General features: G+C 32.5%; 1 protein-coding gene across 3 annotated transcripts in view; it reads left to right on the forward strand.

Annotated features, from left to right (window-relative positions):
* The window catches only part of LOC127844403 (receptor-type tyrosine-protein phosphatase alpha-like), a 70,573-nt gene extending 50,616 nt beyond the window's left edge, over nucleotides 1–19,957 (forward strand). For all 3 annotated transcript variants that reach the window (XM_052374551.1, XM_052374552.1, XM_052374554.1), the window contains 8 exons: nucleotides 1,802–1,951; nucleotides 3,275–3,374; nucleotides 4,382–4,455; nucleotides 6,242–6,376; nucleotides 7,310–7,444; nucleotides 7,997–8,148; nucleotides 12,093–12,228; nucleotides 13,991–19,957. In XM_052374551.1, the coding sequence (XP_052230511.1) occupies nucleotides 1,802–1,951; nucleotides 3,275–3,374; nucleotides 4,382–4,455; nucleotides 6,242–6,376; nucleotides 7,310–7,444; nucleotides 7,997–8,148; nucleotides 12,093–12,228; nucleotides 13,991–14,119 (1,011 nt within the window). In that variant the 3' untranslated portion in view covers nucleotides 14,120–19,957. The remainder of the gene's footprint in view (nucleotides 1–1,801; nucleotides 1,952–3,274; nucleotides 3,375–4,381; nucleotides 4,456–6,241; nucleotides 6,377–7,309; nucleotides 7,445–7,996; nucleotides 8,149–12,092; nucleotides 12,229–13,990) is intronic.
* The last annotated feature ends 1,446 nt before the right edge of the window (nucleotides 19,958–21,403 follow it).

The following is a 21,403-nucleotide window of genomic DNA, read 5'->3' on the forward strand; positions in this document are numbered from 1 at the left end:
GCACATTTTGAGTGGTGAAAGGTCAAGGTCATCCTTCAAGGTCAAAGGTCAAATATATGGGTCAAAATCGCTCATTGAATGTACACTTTTGCAGTATTTCAATATTCAAGATAGCAACTTATTATTTGGGATGCATGTGTATCTCATGGAGTTGCACAATTTGAGTCGTGAAAGGTCAAGGTCATCCTTCAAGGTCAGATGTCAAATATATGTGGCCAAAATCGCTCATTTTATGAGTACTTTTGCAATATTGAAGATAGCAATTTGATATTTGGCATGCATGTGTATCTCATGGAGCTGCACATTTTGAGTGGTGAAAGGTCAAGGTCAAGGTCATCCTTCAAGGTCAGAGGTCAAATATATGTGGCCCAAATCGCAAATTTTATGAATACTTTTGCAATATTGAAGACAGCAACTTGATATTTGGCATGCATGTGTATCTCATGGAGCTGCACATTTTTAGTGGTGAAAGGTCAAGGTCATCCTTCAAGGTCAAATATATAGGTTCAAATTGCTCATGTAATGTCACTTCTACAATATTGAAGCTAGCAATTTTATATTTGAAATGCATGTGTATCTCATGGAGCTGCACATTTTGAGTGGTGAAGGGTCAAGGTCATCCTACAAGGTCAAACATCATATATGGGGACATTGTGTTTCACAAACACATCTTGTTAAAGTATGATATTCATACTGAAAAATACCTTGTAAAGGCATTTTATTTTTATGCCCCCTGATCGAATGATCTGGGGCATATTGTTTTTGGCCTGTCTGTCTGTCTGTCATTCTGTCCAAAACTTTAACCTTGGTTAAGGTTTTGCGATAACTGTTGCAATATTGAAGATAGAAACTTGATATTTGGCATGCATGTGTATCACATGGAGCTGCACATTTTGAATGGTCAAAGGTCAATGTCAAGGTCATCTTTCAAGGTCGAATGTCAAAAAAAACAAATCCAAGGGAAGTAATAAGCTGTAAAGGGAGATAATTATCTGTAGCCGCCAAATGATTAAAAATAAATCAACAAATCAAAGCGGCGCAGTAGGGGGCATTGTGTTTCTGACAAACACATCTCTTGTTTACTAGTTGTATCAGGCTTTTTCCCAGCTGGTTTTATCACAGCGGGCCCGCAGTGTCTGGACTTAAAAAATAAAATTTGCAGCGGCGTTTGTTTTTGCGATCATGTCATTATGTTTGTTATTTAATATTATAAAATATTACTTTAATTAAATAAATTGGGTGAAAACAATTAAATATTTCACAAAAATGTCTTATAGCTTTTAAGTAATTTAGATTTTCAATTAAATATATGAAATATATTTTTTTAATCTACATGAAATTGCCCCCCACGCGCGTCAACTCCCTTTTGCCCTGCCTTTCCACTGTGTTTGGTCGAAATCCTGGGGAAATGCCTGTTGTATGAAGATAAAACTAGAGATCTCATGCAAGAAGAATTAAGTTTATCCGTCAGTTGACAACGCTAATTTTATTTGACTACCATTTTAGAATATTTGAGATGCGCTTTGGGAGAACATGGTTTATTGCATATACATAGTCATCCCAGATAAGCATGTGTAGTGTCACAGGCTAATCAGGGACAGCACTTTCCGCGTTTATTGTATTTTTTAATTTGAAGGAAGTATCTTTTTTCCAAACATCCATTTACCAGGGAAAGTGTTGTCCCTGATTAGCCTGTTTGGACATTTTAGGCACATACTTTAAACCCTGTTTTCCCAGAGCACAGCTTATTTGTTTCCCATCCCTACAACACAGTTCAGTTGTGTGTACTCTCTCCCTACAGCAACAGTACAGTTTTGTGTATGACGCGGTGCTGGACGCGCTCATGTCAGGGGAGACAACTATTCCAAACTCGCTGTTCCCTGAGAGATACGAGGACCTGTGTACGCTGAAACCAGAGGCCAGCAGCACTCTCCTGGAGGAACAGTTTGAAGTAAGGGTTGTAGGCCTTGAATTATCTTACTTTAACTCTTTCAGTGCTGGAACCCAATTTTGAAGGCCTTTGCAAACAGTTTGGATCCAGATGAGACGCCACAAAACGTGGCGTCTCATCAGGATCCAAACTGTTTGCTAATCTGATAGTATTCTTGGAAAAAAAATGAAGAAAATGCTTATTTAAGAAATTCAGCAGACGACATTTTAGCAGACGACTCATTTTCCAGCATGTTAAGGGTAAACAAACAAGGTTTTAGAGGTGTCATATTGAAATCACTGAGGCATTAATTTTGTCCGTTGGTCTGTAAGAACATCATATGTATATCAGTCAGAATCAAATGTTACATGTTTGAGGAGCAAACTTCTTCCACTCTTTTATGGTGGTTGAAACTTTAACCCATTTATGCCTAGTGTCTAGAAAAAAGGCCTTGGCAAACAGCGTAGACCCAGATGAGACGCCGCATGAAGCGGTGTCTCATCAGGGTCTGCGCTGTTTGCTTTAAGGAATTTCTGCAAGAAATATTCTAAATATAGAAATAAATATTCTAGACGTCCCTAATTTTGGAAATAAATTGATCCAATTTAGAAGGATGGGAGAGTACACTAGGCTTATATGGGTTATATAAGTCCACGCCATGATGTGAAGATGGACAAGACACTATTTCATCCATAGTGATCCTTACATGCCTGAGTTGTCTTCCCTTGAACATAGCTGACAACATGGTGTAGTGGTTAACAAATCTTTAATCTAAAATTATCTTTTGTATTGGTTTCTATTAAACAAGTCCAATTGTGTGAATCATGATATCACAGTCAGGTTTAATGTGCAGCAATCCCATCTTGAGATCTTTGGGTTTTGACTCTTATTATTTAAAAAGAGCTTTCATCCATATCAGCTTCACCAGATGTAATATTTACAATATTGTTTATGAACCAAAATGGGGCAGTTCTTGTTGATTTAATTCTTCAAAGAGGACAGTTTGAAATAAGTAGTCTGTTCCACATGTTAAATCGACATTCAAGCAAATAACTACTATTCCTCCTTAATGTGGGAACAGTTTGCAGTGGGAGTTCAGGGTACTTTAAATGCAAGTTTTATCCATACACAAAACTTAAAGTTCACAGTCAAAATAATAATGATTATTAACAAAGTGGACTGAACAGTAAAGCAAGCTGTCCTATGACAATGTGGCGCTCCTTAACAAATGTGTCTGCAAATCTGAAATAAATCTGTTGTGTGATGTTTCTGCAAATCTAAAATAAATCTGTTGAAAATAAATCTGTTGTGTGATGTTCTAATGAAAATATTGTTCTTGCCTAGACCTTACAGAGTCTGACGCCAGTTCTGGACCGAGATGAGTGTGGTGCTGCCATTGAAACCATTAACCTGCAGAAATCAAGAGTCAGCTACATCCTGCCTGGTGAGACGCGAGGTTTTCACCTTGCTTTTTATTCAGAAAACAATTTTAGTTATGTCTAAATTTTGTTTTGGCTTTATATGTAACATAAAATAGATAATATTGTATTGGTGCCCTGAACTTGAAAGCTTGCTGTTTTTCCTATATCGGTGAAACCGGAGGGGACTTATGGTTTGCGCTATGGCTGTCAGTCCGTCACACTTTTCTGGATCCTGCGATAACTGTAAAAGTTCTTCATATTTTTTCATGAAATTTGAAACATGGACAGATGGCAATATGGACATTATGCACATCATTTCATTTTGTTCCTTCGTCAAGATTATTGGTTGCTATGGCAACAAATATATAAACAAAATATGAAAATGGTGGAGTTTCACCGGTAGAGGACTTGTTCTTCATATTTCGTTTAAATCGTAATTTTGCTGTATGCTAATTTGTGAGGAGTAATAAAGCTAAGCACAGTTCCCAGTTTCCCCTTTAGGATGACATTGATTGTAAGGTGCTTTTCATAAGCTGCCTTTGAGTTCTTATTTAAAAAATATATTTATTAAAATCTTGTCATCATCCTTAGGTTGACGTTTAATTGAATAGTTAAAGCTATACTTCTCAACCATCTGTCATTGTCTGCGTAAAATTATTGTCAAGGTATATATGTAATATCTCCATATCTCATTGGGTCTATTACAGGTAAAACTTTAACACCGTAAATGTGTTCAAGTCATTGTGTGAGGTCACTGAAAAGTTCTATAACTCTGTCCTGCAACTCATGAAGTGAAACTTATGGTGTTTCTGGAATGTGGTCCATGCTAATAAGTTACCCTTCCTAAAACCGTTAACACAAGTTTTTTATTTGACATTATTTTTAATGTATTTTAATGTATTTTTATTGTCAAATATTAAAATACATAATAAAAATCTTAAAACACATTATGTTTTTGAATTGTCTTTCTAAAAAGACAAAAATGTATACAAATGGCAGTTTTGATATTGTTGTTGTTTTTGTTTTTCAGCAAATCGTTTTAGGCCTCACCTGTTTACCCCAGTCGATAATTGCAACGATTTCATCAACGCAGTGTTCCTCCCAGTACGTATATGCGTTTGTTACTGAGTTTTATATTGGAAATCCACATATATAAGTGAAATGTGATGAAATATGTACAAGATTTTAGGTGATTATTTTAATGTTTTATACATTTTTATTCTTGACTATTATATTGTGAGTCATGGAAATAGTTATCATTAAGGGTAAAACTCATTATTGTTTCTTAAAACAATTACCTTTTCATTTTCATTTTAACTTAATTAAATACAATCAAAATTAACAAATTTTCCAGTTAACAAATTGAATTGTATTTTATATAATAAGTTTGAATGAACAATTGTATAAAGTTATTAAATCCAACACATTTAAAAAATATTCATTACATTCGTAAGAATGTGTATGTTATGTGAAACCTCAACATTGTTAAGTTCAGTGTTTTCATCAATATTTTCAAGAGATAAAGATAAAAATGCACATCACTTATCAATACAAATGTTCATTAGTATTTCCCAATTAGGTACTCTATTTGATATGGTAAAGTTGTTTCTACAGTTCTTGTTTTCATAAGTGTTATGTTTTGTAAATTGACTTGTCTCCCTTGAACTGTTTGCTTTAAATACTAGTAGTTGGTTTAGTTTCTTGTTTATGTTATACTTTAATTTTCCTTATTTTATGTCAATACATCATAAATTGAAAGAATGTTTCATATTTAAATTCAAACATGTGTATTCCCTTTATCAAGATTTGAACCATCATTCAGTAATAAGCCAAAATTAAAATAAGAGCCGTAAAATGTGACTATCCTATGTGTATTATTTTAAATGATTTACTCAATGCACAAGAAGAATTGTACCATATATTTTATTTGTTTATAGTCTGTTGTTTGATATTCTTTTAGTTGGAGTAGTTGTATTTACACCTATATTTTAAAATTTAATTAAATATGTAATTTTATCTACTTTATATGATGGATTACAAAACATAAAGGATATTCTAATGCATCCCTTTCAAAAAAGAAATAGGCATTAATTTACATGTATGACATAATTTTTCTAACACTTATTTCTTTGAATTGAATTGAATGTATGTGGTTTAAATCAAGAAACTTTTAATACACTAAAGCTTGTCTCTGCTAGAACGATTATTGGGTGTCTATTTAACCTAAGAACCGCATACACATGATCGAATAGCAGTTTTGTCAAACAAGCCTAATTTTCTTTACTTTCTTGGGTTCAAACAAATGTTACAAGGCCACTTAGTGTAATTTAACCCTTAACCGCTCAGATACGCATTTTGACTCCTTTTAGTCCATTAGGAAAGTAAGAGATCTTTCTTAATACATTCAAGTTTTAAAGGCTTCATTTCCAAGTCTTAGATACTGATAAGCGGCAAATAGCATGTAACATGAACATCCTGAGAGTTTATTGCAGGATGTTGTTGTTTTATGAAAGTTGCATATACCCATTTTTACTTTGCTTCTGAATGAGAGAGTGTTAAAACTACTAATTATGCTTGAATGAATTGAAAGCCTTGCACTATACAGACACTCTTTAGTCTGTTTACTTGGCAGGATCAGTTCTTGGTATCCTGATAACACTAATAGAGGCAAGAACTTCGTGGGGCCTCTCTGCTGCTAGACAGGCATCATATTGATTTTGTCATTGCTCACGTTTTCATAAACTGATGATGTGTGCAATCCCAGCTCAAATTTAACCAATTTATTTTATTTGTGGTTATGTCAATTTCCATCTCTTCCATGAAAAATGATCCCTTTTCCAAGAAACCTTTACTATTTTTACTTGACTATATTGATGTATTTCTAATTCAGAGTTACACCCAGAATGATCACTATATTGTGACCCAGATGCCCCTACCAAACACAGTGGCAGACTTCTGGCGACTGCTCTACGACTATCATTCTGATACAGTGGTGATGCTCAACGAATTTGATAGAAACGACAAGGTTTGTGAATATGTCTTTCAAGAGATAAATGAAAATGTAATCTTATGATTACAAATACATGTACTCAAATATGAAACCTGAGTCATGCGTGATGGGTTGCTGTTTTGTTTCTCTTAAAATGAGCTTTGCTTCAAAAGTTATTTATAATTAAATACCAAAGAATTGATATATTTTCTTGTTGTTGAAATCGTGCTTTTGGAAATATTGTTATTATAAGAAATTGTTGTTGATAAAAGAGTGATAATATTAAGTATAAAATAATAATGGTATTAAAAATATCTTAAATCAACATGGTTTGTCTGCCTTTAAAGTGGTTATAATAAAACAAACGAGATACTGACTTTAACTCATTTTAAGATTTGTCTCCTTTTAGCTGTAAATAATGACATTGCAATGCTATTGAGCATACAATAAAATAATACAAAAATCTGTTAATTATTGGATTATTTATAAATGTATGATGCAAGTGTACACATTATTGTATATATAGAATACTTAGAAAACAAACTGTTGAAAATAGAGATGTTTATCTTGCTAGGCTTGTGCATCTACTGTTCTAAGCCTTTAAAAAACTACTTTTCCATATGCAATAATACCCTGACATTCTCTATTCCTTCCCCAGCTTAGTCATGTGGGTTGTGCAACCAACCCTCTTAGTATCCTACCATTATATGACTGTATGTATTATCTCCCTTGTCCATTCCTGGGTGTACAGTGGATGACGGTGCCAGGAGTATCTCACCATTATATGGCTGTATGACATGTATTCTCTCCCTTGACTGTATGTATTCTCTCCCTTGTCCAGTCTTGTGCCCTGTACTGGCCTGAAGAGTACGGGTACACAGTGGAGTACGGTCCCCTGAGTATCTCACCATGATATGATTGTATGAAATGTATTCTCTCCCTTGACTATGTATTCTCTCCCTTGTCCAGTCCTGTGCCCTGTACTGGCCTGAAGAGTACGGGTACACAGTGGAGTACGGTCCCCTGAGTATTGAGCTGTTGTTCTCGTCAGAAGCAGACCCTAACATCACTGTGAGGACATTCAAGTTGACACACAGGACAAAGGTTGGTAGACAGCAGAAAAACATGGTATATTTTTATGGTTTTGGACACAGGAATTTGTGTTTTTACTGAAATCAGTTTTCCTAAAATGCACACAGAATATCTGCTTTGTAGAGTTTGAGTTTGTTAATTTTTACAAGTCTCGCCAATCGTTCTGTAATACAAATAAGTTTTTGTTTTGTTGCCTATTGTGTGGTAGATTTTTATAATGTTGGTTAAATACAGTAAAATACATCTTTCACTGAGCATTTTACAATTTACAAATATCCACTTCTGACTTAGTATGGGTAACATTTTATTTTTTAATTATGAAATTATGGTCATGATTGAGTAATGTTATAGAAAACCTTTGGCAAACTTTCTTAGACATCTTGAGTGATTTAGTGGTTTTTAATTTTTTGTGTTACTGGTAGCACTTGACTACCAATATCATTGAGTCACTGTCTGAAAAACCAATATTGGACTGTAACCTTCAAGTAGGTTGTGTGTAACCTTTTTAAAACCCCATAGTGCTGAGCAGCATGTAACCTGTATTCTGCCATGTATTCCATGCAGGGAGAGGACCGTGCGGTGAAGCAGTTCCAGTTTAACGCGTGGCCGGACTACAAGAGTGTCCCAGTGGGGACGTCAGGTCTGCTGCGGCTCACTGACGCCGTGCAGGAGTGGATGAGACAGAACGGCAAGGGACCTGTCACCGTACACTGCATGTACGTTCTGGCCTCGGCAGTAGAAGTGTTGATTGTAGACTCAGGGGTGTGATTGTTGCTACTTTCAGACAATTTTTTCCATTTCAATGTCAAATTAATTTTACAAGTAATTATTACATTTTATGGATTTATATATACAAGTGAAGAGTCTTGTTGAACCCTGTAAGGGGGGTATGGCATTTTTCTCCCCTGAGGTTGTTTTTAACTCTTTCAGTGTGGGAACTGAATTTTGAAGGCCTTTGCAAACAGTTTGGATCCAGATGAGACGCCACAGAACGTGGCGTCTCATCTGGATCCAAACTGTTTGCTATTCTGAAAGTATTTTTTGAAAAAAAATCGAAGAAATGCTAATTTTAGAAATTCAGCAGACGACATTTTAGCAGCAATAAATTTCCCAGCATGCAAAGGGTTAAATCAATCCCCTCGCAGTGAGAAGACTGCTTCTTATTTTCATATCTCTTTTTGTTGGTAATTATAAGTTACATTCATCCTATTAACGGCTTCATACCGGTATTTTGTAAGACTGGTATAGTTAATAAGTTATTTTTGTTAATATTGTGTATGCTAATTACATAAAATATTTAATGTTGAATGAATGTAGGTTAACACTTAATGTCACCATGTCTCAAATTTGTATAATAATAAATATGGTATTTATTTAAAAATAATCATTTTCCTGCTCATAATTTAGTCAGATTTTCAAAACAGTGTTTTGCTGCCCTGGAATGCCAAATTTAATCTCGTCATGTGTTATTCTGCAAAACTGGTCAATTACAACGTTTTATGTTCAATATGTTTTAGGCTTGTTACCCAAGGTATTGCATTTTTAATGAGTTTTTAGATCAACACTTTATGTCAACATGCCTCTTCTTTTGTTCATAATACATCTGCTATTTATCAAGAAATTTTATTTTCCTTCTAATAATTTGGTCAGATTTTAAAACAGCTTCTAGCCTCCCTTGAATTGCAAATTGTTTATACAATTGTAATCATAATGTACCTAATATCAGTTTAATTAATTAACATCTGGTCAGTATATTGGCTGCATGGTGATGACACATAACTTCGCTCAGAGAAAAATGTTTTAGAAGCTATTTAATATTAAAAAGTAAATTATGTTAGTAATAAATTTGCTGTTTATCAAGAAATTTTGTCATGCTCAAAATTTGGTCAGATTTTAAAACAGCTTCTCGCCTCCCTTGAATTGCAAATTGTTTCTACAGTTTAGAATAATGGTGTACTGGAACAAAATATTAGTGAAGTGATGAAACATCTGTTCAGTATATTTGCTGCTCAATTGGGTTATTCTAAGAAATATTGTTTTAGAAAATATTTAATATTAGAAGTAAATTGTGTTTGGAATAAAGACACATAATTGGGTCTTTGTGAAAGAAAGTAACTGTTGAAATAAAAACTACTTGAAATATCATTGGTGAAATATTATCAAAGTTGAAAACACAAAGATTTAGTAATTTTAGCTCATTCTTTAAGGTCATTTCAAACATGTCTCAAGAATCTGATGTGATTTTCATATCTCTTTTAGTTGGTTATTATATCCAACTTCTATTATATGAATGTTTTCATATTGTATACTGTAAAACTGGTTTTGTAAATATAGTATCTAGTAATAAGTATAACTAATTGTATGTCTAATTTCCTTAACTATTGAATGTTTAATGATTTTGTAGGTTAATGATTTAAGTCAAAGAATATAACTTGAATTTTCTTGATAATAAGTTTGGAATTTATCACAAAATCTCATTTTCCTGCTCATAAATTGGTCAGAATTTAAAAAAGCTTCTTGCCTCCCTTGAATTGCAAATTTAATGTGTTCATACAAAATTTGGAAACCTGGTGGAGTAAATAAGCTATTATTTTAAACATTTATTAGGCCAATTATCTACAGAATTTATTTAATAATGAGTTTATAGGTTAACACTTTAGGTTACCATGCCTCTACTTTTGTTAAGAATACATTCGGTATTTATCAAGAGATTTCATTTTCCTTCTAATAATTTGGTCAGATTTTAAAACAGCTTTAAGCCTCCCTTGAATTGAAAATTGTTGCTACAGTTGTAATCATAATGAACTTAATATCAATTTAATGAATTGCCATCTGGTCAGTATGCTGGCAGCATGTATTAATCACATAACTTCACTCAACGAAAAATTGTTTAAGATAATATTTGATAATAGAAAGTAATTTTTGGGTGATAAAAGAAAACCAATTAAACAAAGTGAATGTTAAATGTGTGCATGTGCAACAAAAAGAAACCTTAAATGGGGATACAAAATATGGTCTTTTTCACATTTTCAGAAGTATTGTCCAGACATTTTTTTCTAAACAATGGAATTTTAAATAACATAAAAAAAATAATGTATTTTATTTGTATTAGAAATCAAATTAAGCATAAGTCATCATTTTATATTAAAGCGAGACTATACGATTTCGTCAAATATTTATGAATTTATATAAAATGTGTAAAAAAACATGTAATACATATATTTTAATATAAATTAAAATAAAAGTTTAGAAGAACATTTGTCGAAAAATGCGAAATAAGCCTGATATTTAATTCTGAAATCGAAAATGTCTGTACTGTCCAATTCGCCAGCATGTATATCATGCATGTACAATGTGAATCTAAATTTAGTTTAACGGTTCAAATTGCAGCAACTATATCTATGCATACGACACATGAACAATAACTTCGATCCTAATAAAAAGCTAATGCTTCGGTTATTGTAGGAAAATATGTACGAAAATCTTCGTCACAATCGGCTCGGGGCGCTAATTTGTCTTAGCTGCATTTTATGAAAATCGTCTTCAATGCTTATTTTTTCTTGCCTATTTTGTGTTATTGTAACATATTTTTATTAATATATTACAATTGAACACATATAAAAATGGTATAGTCTCGCTTTTAAATGGTAGCAATATATCACATTATTTCGCTCTAAATAGAAAATGTGAGTAAAGGTAAGCGTGACATTTTAAAGAAGTTGCTATAGAAGTTACGTAATAATTAAAAGAAACAAATACAACATGCATTATTGAACATTTCCGGGGCATATAACAGATTTCTGTCAGGCTGCATCTGCTTTAATATACAGACAGATTGAGCTATAATTAATACTGTCTTGGGCCTGATTTAGGTTATCATTGTGCATGTGCAATTGCCCATGCGATGTTAATTCTGCAGATGACAGTGACATGCATGCAAGGCTATCAAGGGAAACCTGATATTTTCTTAAGAAAAATCTTAATTAATTATTTTTAATACCAATTGAAAATACCTAATAATACTTTGGTTAAAGCGGTTGACATACATGTAATTTTTAAAGATATTACGCCATTATTTAAAAACATCCGAAAAATACTACTGCCGTGAAAGTACTCGTGGACCAGTAGCTATCTATGAGCTAACAGCTGAAAGAAAAGAGTTGGCCAATTATTGGTTTATATTTCAATGGCAAAACAAGCACATTGTAACAATATCAAATACATTGTAGCCTCGCTCTGGAAAACTGGGCTAAATGCATGTGCGTAAAGTATCTTACCAGATCAGCCTGTGTACACAGGCTAATCAGTGAGGATACTTTATGCTTTTATTAAATTTTTACTTAAAAGGAAGTCTTGAAGTAAAGTATTGTCCATGATTAGCCTAGGCGGTCTTGATAACATTTTACACACAGGCATTAAGCAGGGTTTTCCCAGGACGTGGTTCATTCACTACAACAAACCAGCTCAGGCAAACAGACAGGTGGAGCGAATTATGTTTTTTGCACATGGTTAACCCTTTCCCTCTCAGAAGCAAAGTGAAAATGGCTATGTGCAAACAGCATAAAACCAGAACAGCCTGCGAGTAACTCGCAGTCTGTTCAGGTTTTATGCTGTTTGCTGCTCATCAGTAAAGCGGTAAAGGGTTAATTCTATGTTTCAGGAATGGAGCCAGCAAGAGCGGGCTGTTCTGTGCATGCAGCCTGATGTTTGAGAGGATGAGGATGGATATGGAGGTGGACATCTACCAGACTGTGAAACAGATCCGCATCAACCGGCCCCACTTTGTGGAAAACATGGTATTTGTTTAATACAATCATTAAAATCTTAACCCTTTGCATGCTGGGTAATTTGTCGTCTGCTAAAATGTTGTATGCTGAATTTCTAAAATTAGCATTTTCTTCGAATTTTGTTCAAAGAATATACTGGTCATGTACGTAATTCCGGCCTGTACGTAAAAAATCGGCCACCTGTGTAAAATCATTTTCATGATCTTTACGCACATATTTTGTTTTTATTTAGAAAAATCAACATGAAAACCATCCCCACTCGCAATAATTTGCAAATGTAAGAACCATATCACCGTAAACTTTTGTGTTAAAATGTCACAAATATAGCAGGAAATATTTGGCTCATGGGGAAAGTGCTGACATCATATGTTGCAACAATTATAATCATATAAGAAACAAATATATTTGATAAAATTATTTTTATTTTATCTAATAAACTTTAATCCAAGTTTTACCAATTTATTGTACAAAAACTTATATTCAAAACATACAAATTAGAAGCTAAATATAAATTTTTAATATATGAATTACCTCCCTTTATAAGAATATTGCTAGATTACATGTTGAAATATTATATATAAGCGTTTACTAATAATCAACACTGAAGTCAACTTTTCAAACAAAATGTGTTTACTTTTTTAGCTATGTTTGAAAAAATTTATTAACCACATTAAAAACAAATATTTTTAAATGAAATAGCAGTTTCCCCATTGTTTATATTTATTAAAATAGGTAGGGGGAGTAAATGGTATAATAATTTCGCATTTATTTTAAATTTCAAGTCAAAAATATTAATAGTATAAACATTGATTAATACTCTGAAATTGAGGACATTTGTCAAAAGATATTGCTTTGTAATTTTATCTGCAGATCAAACCGAAAAGTGGCCGATTTTTTAGGTACATTTAACCTACGAAAATGGATAGTTTACATGTCATCATTTTCTGTTCATTAAGTAACATTCACCGATCTAATTCTATTTAAATTTTCATGCTAGGTGAGTTTTGAACCCAGGATTATATATGTGAAGTTTAGTTTCAACCAGTTGCCTAACACTAAAGATTTTTCTTAAATAGTCCCAAAAGTGGCCGGAATTACGTACATGACCAGTAATCAGAATAGCTAACAGTTTGTATCCTGATGAGACGCCACATTATATGGCGTCTCATCTGGATCCAAACTGTTTGCAAAGGCCTTCAAAATTCGGTTCCAGCACTGAAAGAGCTAAATTTAAAGTTGACTTCAAGGTCAAAATAAGCCCTGCCTTCTGTGTATATTGTTTTCCTTATTGTACACATTACACATTTCCCAGCTAAAATCACTCTAATATCACAATTTGAATACAGGTGAGCAATTCAGGGCTATGATGGTTCTCTTGTTGTACAGGACCCAGCTTGCTCAGTTTGTAGAGTGCTTGGCTGTAAATCTGAAAAGCATGAGATTACATTCTGCCTCAGCCACATATCCTGTGTGGCAATAAGTAACAAAACAATGCTCCTGCAAGTCTCTTTCAACCTTAAGCATTGGCCATTTTATAGCTTAAGAATGTGCACTGAACAGATAGTTCAGCTTAGCTTGCCAATGAATAGTGTGCATATTAAATGACCTTGCTGTTTAGTAACTGCAATACTGATAAAAGTGGCCATCAATACAAACAAACACAATAAACAATAATTTAAGTATAGTAAGATAAGTTATAATAGTAAAGTAAGACAAATTGAATTGTGTTCCTTTTGTTTCCATGGTAACCATGTTTCTTATTGCCCCACAGGAGCAGTACCAGTTCCTCTACCAGATGGCTCTGGCCTCACTTGAGAGGCAACCCTTGGGCATGGACAGACAGATGGACAGACAAACCAACGACAGCATTGACAGCGGTATACAAGACAGGCTGTTGTGATGGCAACTTCTCTAGCCAATTAGACTATGCCCTCTGTAGCCGCTGATACTATGGCTGTTAATGTGTAGACTTTTGCTGACTACAAATTTTTTACAAGAACAGAAAAAAACAAACACATTTGACAGTTAAATACAGATGAGACTCTTGCGATGGAAGCGTCTGTATGATACATTTTATTAGAGTTTTGTTAAGACTTTAAAGTGGGTATGCACGATTTTGTCAAATATTTATGAATTTATATAAAACATGTAAAAAATTTATTTTACATACATTTCAATATAAATAAAAACTAAAGTTAATAAGAACATGTGTCGAAAAATGTGAAATAAGCCAGATATTTAATTCCGAAATCGAAAATGTCTGTACAGTCAAATTTGCCAGCATGTATTACATGCATATACAATCTGAATCTAAATTTAGTTTTACAGATCATTTTAATTTCCTGCAACGATATCTATTCAATAACTTTGATCCTAATAAAAAGACGAATGCTTTGGTTATTGTAGGAAAATATGTACAAAATATCTTCATCACAATCGGCTGGTGGCGCTAATTTGTCTTTGCTGCATTTTATGAAAATAGTCTTCAATGTATAATTTTTCTTGCCTATTTTGTGTTAGTATAACATATTTTTATCAATATATTCCAATTTAACACATATAAAAATTGTGCATACCCACTTTAAATGACTATCAGTATATGTATATTTCATTATGAGTAAATGAATATTTTCTATACAAATGGTCATTTTGGCTGTACTGATGTTACTAGGCGTACTTTCTGGATACCACCTTGCTTTAAAATACATGTATTGTCATAACTTAGGGTTAAGGACAGTATTGTTGTTCTCTACATTCTATGTGCTAAGTTTTTTTATAATAATATTCAAAAAGATTAGTGTAGGAATGTTTCATGTTAAACATGATGTACTAGTTGTATGAATGTAATTAAAGATGAGAAACATCATAAAATGTTGCTTCGTTGTTTCACTATTTACATAGATTTGTTATATAAAATAAAATTTAATGATTTGCTGGTTGGAAATGTATATTACCAATTATTTGGTATCTAATGTGGAGGTAAACATATACATTACATAGGTTTGTAAGTTGCCAAAGGCAGTATCTACTATGGTTGTTTATAGTCATATTTATATATTGGTGAAATACAGATAATTAAAACTAATGTTTTAACTGGAAAAATATATTATCATTATAATAATAAATTATTTTTGTTTCATTCATGTCTTCTTTTAGATCTATGTTTCATATACTACAAACATTTACTAAAGAATATTTTTATGTTTTTCCAACATTGGTTCATTAAGTGCCATACTCAGTCATGTCATTACATAGTCTAGTTTTTTATCAAAAAATGCAGCAGTATTCAAGAGAAATTTAAAATGTAGTTAGAAGTAGAAAATATAGATCAGCTGAAAAGGCAAATAAGAGTCAAATTTGTGTTGTATAAGTTATTTATACATGTAAAGTTGAATCAAGTTTGGCTGGAGTACTATTGCTAATGGTTTTGGTAGTCATGGTTATTTTGATTACTATACATGAAAATGCATTTTAATCAAAATTCCATTTGTTTTTAAATTAATTGCTTAATATTTTATTAGACTAAGTCTTGTTTCTCCATGATTTTTCCTTCTTGTGTCTCCATGAGTTGACTTTATGTATTGATTGTAAATGATCTGGCAAAGTAAAACCATAAGTTGTAGATAATGTATTGCTCTAAACATAATTTACTAATTTACTTGTAAATAGCATTTTTATTACGAATTGTATTTTGGCTGGTTATTAAGAAGAAGAAAAAAAAACGAAGAAAAAAGTATCATTACAAAGAAAATTGTAAAACACTTAGTTTGACGTAATATTTAAGTAATTTTTCTTTATTTTTCTATTTTTTATAAATCACATGTAATATAATTTCATTGCATCATGATTTGATCTAATCCAGTCATACATATTTATGTTACATCTTGGAGTGGATGTGCTTTTACAAATCTCAGTCTTGTGTTTGGTTTGCTTTTTTTGTGGAGACCGTGGTTGTGTTGTTTCGAGTTTTGTGATATATTGTGACTTGTGATGTGTGGGGACCATGTTGTTGTAAACAAAGTTTATTTTTGTGCTTGTAATGTATATAGAGTGTTGTAAATCAAATAGGATTTGTTATTCACATTTCTTGTTTTTGTATCATTCCTAGAAAAAACATTGTTGATGTGAAAAACTATTTTTGTAAAGACATTTTTTATAATGTTTTCGTTCAAAAAGTTTTTTTGTATTTTACATTCAGCCAATTATAAGGCGTAGTACTGCTAATAGGTATTATTTACTAAAAATGTTTTAAAAGCATTTTAAGTATGAAAGAATCTTTGTCTAAGGTTAAAGGAAACATTAAATAATTAATTTAAATACTTTTAAACACAGAAACTGTAAATTGTTAATTTGGTAAAAACTTAGTTTATGTAAAGCTTTATTGTAGATATAAAGGATAAGTTTGATCAATTAATTATGTGAAAAAATCTCAATTCGTTTCGTGTTATATGTTCAACACAATTTCCTGTATTAGTTCATTAATACAAATGTTCTGGGAAATAAATAAAGATGTTATGGCATTCATACCACTGTGAGTAAAAACCTTAACCGTTTATGAAATCAGTTTGTAAGAAAACATTAAAAATATTTATGATTGTTTGCCTATTAAAACCAGAATATTTTCAAAGAACATTTAAATTTCATGGAAGTATCAGACATATTGTGTTGGTTAATTTAAATATTCAGGTATGAAAATAATAAATGAATTGTCTTACTTATATGGTCACTTGAAGATGTTTTATGCTATTTGGAGGAATAATTTATACATGTACTTGTAAACTTCATAAAAATGAATTATTTACCATGTTGCCCATCAAGTATTTGTCTATTCAGTACAAACATTGTAATGCCAAGGATTTTCTTTAGAAACACATGAACTAACATTTATTGTGACACACCATATTGCTCATGCTGGAAATATCCTGTCTGTCTGATTAAATAATTCACTTTAATTAATCTGCACTATTCAGTATTTGTTTCATTTGGTTTCACTTAAACTGACATTTGAATGTGTATTAATTTTGATTTATTTAACTAGGTAAGTAATGTCTTTCACTTCTTTACAACAGATCACATTATGAAATTATCTTTAGTATTTCTTATGTAGCTTTTGTAGGCATTTTATTTTCATGCATTTATTGTATTTAAAGGATTACAACCTAACAATTGGTGGTTTCACATAAGATTTGATAACTTTTCCTTTTCCACAGCTTTCTCTATAATGCCTTTGGCTGAATTGTAAATATACATAACCAGAAAAATAAGAAAATAGCGAAATTATGTAAATTTGTTTTATAGATCTATTAAATAAATGTTCTTAGGTAAGTAAATACAACAATAAACATATGAGTCGCGTTCTGACAAAACTGGAAATAATGCACGTGCGTAAAGTGTCATCCCAGATAAGCCTGTGCAGTCTGCACAGGCTAATCAGGAACGCCACTTTCCGCTTAAACTAGATTTTCAATAAAAAGGGACTTCATTTGAACGAAAAAGGTCATAAAAGCGGAAAGTGTTGTCCCAGATTAGCCTGTGCGGACTGCACAGGCTAATCTGGGAAGACACTTTACGCACATGTATGAAGCCCAGTTTTCTCAGAACGCGACTCATATGTGTATTGTTGCTCCTGTCTCTGTCATTTCTTGTCTCTCCTCTGTCTGTCTATTAATTGTTTGCTCACTCATTGTAATAATATTGTTTTTACTGTACATATGAATATTATCTAGTAACATGTATATATTTTTTTTTTTATGGAAAGGAAGTCATTTTTTTATGTCCCCCACTATAGTAGTGGGGGACATATTGTTTTTGCCCTGTCTGTTGGTCTGTCTGTTGCTCTGTTGGTCTGTCTGTTTGCGCCAACTTTAACATTTTGCAATAACTTTTGCTATATTGAAGATAGCAACTTCATATTTGGCATGCATGTGTATCTCATGAAGCTGCACATTTTGAGTGGTGAAAGGTCAAGGTCAAGGTCATCCTTCAAGGTCAGAGGTCAAATATATGTGGCCAAAATCGCTCATTTTATGAATACTTTTGCAATATTGATGATAGCAACTTGATATTTGGCATGCATGTGTATCTCGTGGAGCTGCACATTTTGAGTGGTGAAAGGTCAAGGTCATCCTTCAAGGTCAGAGGTCAAATAAATGTGGCCAAAATCGCTTATTTTATAAATACTTTTGCAATATTGAAGATAGCAACTTGATATTTGGCATGCATGTCATGGAGCTGCACATTTTGAGTGGTGAAAGGTCAAGGTCAAGGTCATCCTTCAAGGTCAGAGATCAAATATATGTGGCCCAAATCGCTTATTTTATGAATACTTTTGCAATATTGAAGATAGCAACTTGATATTTGGCATGCATGTGTATCTCATGGAGCTGCACATTTTGAGTGGTGAAAGGTCAAGGTCATCCTTCACAATGTCAAGGTCATCCTACAAGGTCAAACATCATATAGGGGGACATTGTGTTTCACAAACACATCTTGTTTCATGATAAAATGATAATTGGATTATTTTCCTGTAAACAGGGGTGACAACGACACTGTTAGTTGACAATATTTGCTTTTTGTTGAATTTTAAGAGATATAACATTCTCAGTTTTCTATTTGAAGTCACATCCAAAGTAAATAAAATTATATTTACTGTGAAATGTCTATTTTTTTGTTTTTAATTTAGACAAATTGCAATAATTATTATTAAACTAATAAGTTCACCAACGATTTATTATAGCAGGAACACTTGTAATGTTATATTTTAGGTTATTTCATTTGGAAAAGTGTAATGTGTTCATATACCAAAACAAATAAAGATAAGTATTTTGATATCAAAATAAGCTTTCAAGATCTACTTAGGTGTGCTTGATTGATTGATTTCTGTCATTAAGTGTTATCACACAGGAGTGTTCAAGTATTGACTAGATAATGCCCTAAAGCTGTCAAATGTTAATTAATTAACCCATTTATGCCTAGTGGACTCTCCCATACCTTGAAATTGGATCAATTTATTTCAAAATTAGGGATGTCTAGTATATTTTTTCTATATTTAGAATATTTCTTACAGATAGTTCTTTAAGCAAACATCGAAGACCCTGATGAGACGCCACATTATGCATCTCATCTGGGTCAACGCTGTTTGCCTTTTTTCTAAACGCTAGGCATAAATGGGTTAATAAACAAAATATAGAGGCAATAGATGTTTGAATGTAACTCTGTAAACAATTAACGTATCCTTAATAAAATTGAACAACATATTGTTAATAAAATGAACAACAATTTCCATTTATCATGTAATTAATTATATATCATTACATGAGTGCATTTTATGCATAGATTCTTTAATATTTTTTTTATATTCCTCTTGGAAAGAATGAATTATTTTTTTATAAGCTGATGCATTATTTAGTTGTTGTTTTTTTATACCAAATCTCATCTTCATTTTAATTTCGTTTTGAACCTTAATAAGACATTTTCTGATGTTGATTTATTTTTTATAAGAATAGCAATTCATTTTTTTCGCATTCAACAATTATCATTCCAGTTTGTCATTCCATATTCTGGGTTGTTTTACATTTGTGTTGTTAACAAAGGTTATATGCTTTTATCAAACTAGCCTCCTGAACTTTTTGCTTTTATGGCTTTTATATCGGATTGACGATGAGCTGTCACCTGGTTGTTGTTACTGATATTGCTTGATGTTAACCTTGATTTCATTTGCAATAAACTTTCACAGACACGCTTTGTGTCGTTATTTTATGATCCAATCTTAAAGCTTACTGCAATGCTCCATACAATTATGAGTCATTGAAATAACGGGGTTAACCCATTTATGCATAGCGTCTAGAAAAAAGGCCTAAGCAAATAGCGTAGACCCAGATGAGACGCCGCATGATGCGGCGTCTCATCAGGGTCTTCGCTGTTTGCTTACAGGAATTTCTGTAAGAAATATTCTAAATATAGAATAAATATACTAAACATCCCTAATTTTGGAAATAAATTAATTCAATTTAGAAGGATGGGAGAGTCCACTAGGCATATATGGGTTAAATGCGCAACACTTGCATTTTAAATGAGATGCGACTGAACCGCAAGCGGATGTAAAACGTAACACTCCCCTCTAAAAATTCGCAAATGCAGCGACCACGTGACCATGCATTGATTATTGTATCTGTAAAAGGCAGTGTGCTCTTAAAAGGCGCTTAATGTTTGACAGCACGTGTTTAGATAATTGAAATCTGGTTTTTGTTTAAGGCATGCTGCTACTAAGTATCGTTCATATGGACCGAAATAGCATCTATATAAAAATTACTTTTACCCCCGCAAACAAAATTTGACATGGGCTATATAGGAGTTACGCGGTCGGTCGGTCGGTCAGTCGGTTGGTTGGTTGGTTAGATTATCGGCCGGTCCGTTTAAAATGTAAGATCTATTTACGGAGAGAACTAATTCTCAAGCGATGAAATTGAAACTCAAATAAGTAATCCCCATGTGTTCGTGTGCATAACATATGTTTTCTTACCCAGCAATCAGCATGTTCCTTAATTATGTGCCCTTGATCTTAGCCACACATGGTTTCTATGCATGTGACTTTAGTTAACATTATAACCCATTTTGCCCGATGTAAATAAATTATGAACGGCAAGGTCAATATTTTAATTGTTCTTTTTACGGGAATTCTTGTCTTGACTTTTTTCCAATGGTATTTATAATTTCCGCCCGACTTGTAATGTTATGTTATTCATAACATAAAAACATAAGATATTATAGCAATGAACACGAATTATTGTATCCGTCCAAGTTTTTGTGTACAGAATATTAAAATCAGTTATTTTATCATTTTAAAATAGCTTTTTTAAATAAGTAAACACGACATAGGGTAGATTGAATCAGTTTTCAAACCATCCCTATACAGTCTGAAAGCGGTACAGACATACCATTTACCGAAAGCTCTATAGAAACATAGAATGGTAGGAGTCAACAAGCCATGGGTGCTTCTTATAAATCGAAACAGAACAATGCATAAAGGAACTCTTTTCCGGTTTACGGGCATCTCAACATCAAAATGTAATATTACAACATGTAATATTGCAGCATTACGATCAGCACATACTATTTCTTAAATTATTGTGATGCCAATTGTATGTAATATATAAATGTTTTTTGTATACTATATTATATTATT

This window comes from Dreissena polymorpha, chromosome 9, assembly GCF_020536995.1.
Source record: "Dreissena polymorpha isolate Duluth1 chromosome 9, UMN_Dpol_1.0, whole genome shotgun sequence".
Taxonomy (NCBI): Eukaryota; Metazoa; Mollusca; class Bivalvia; order Myida; family Dreissenidae; genus Dreissena; species Dreissena polymorpha.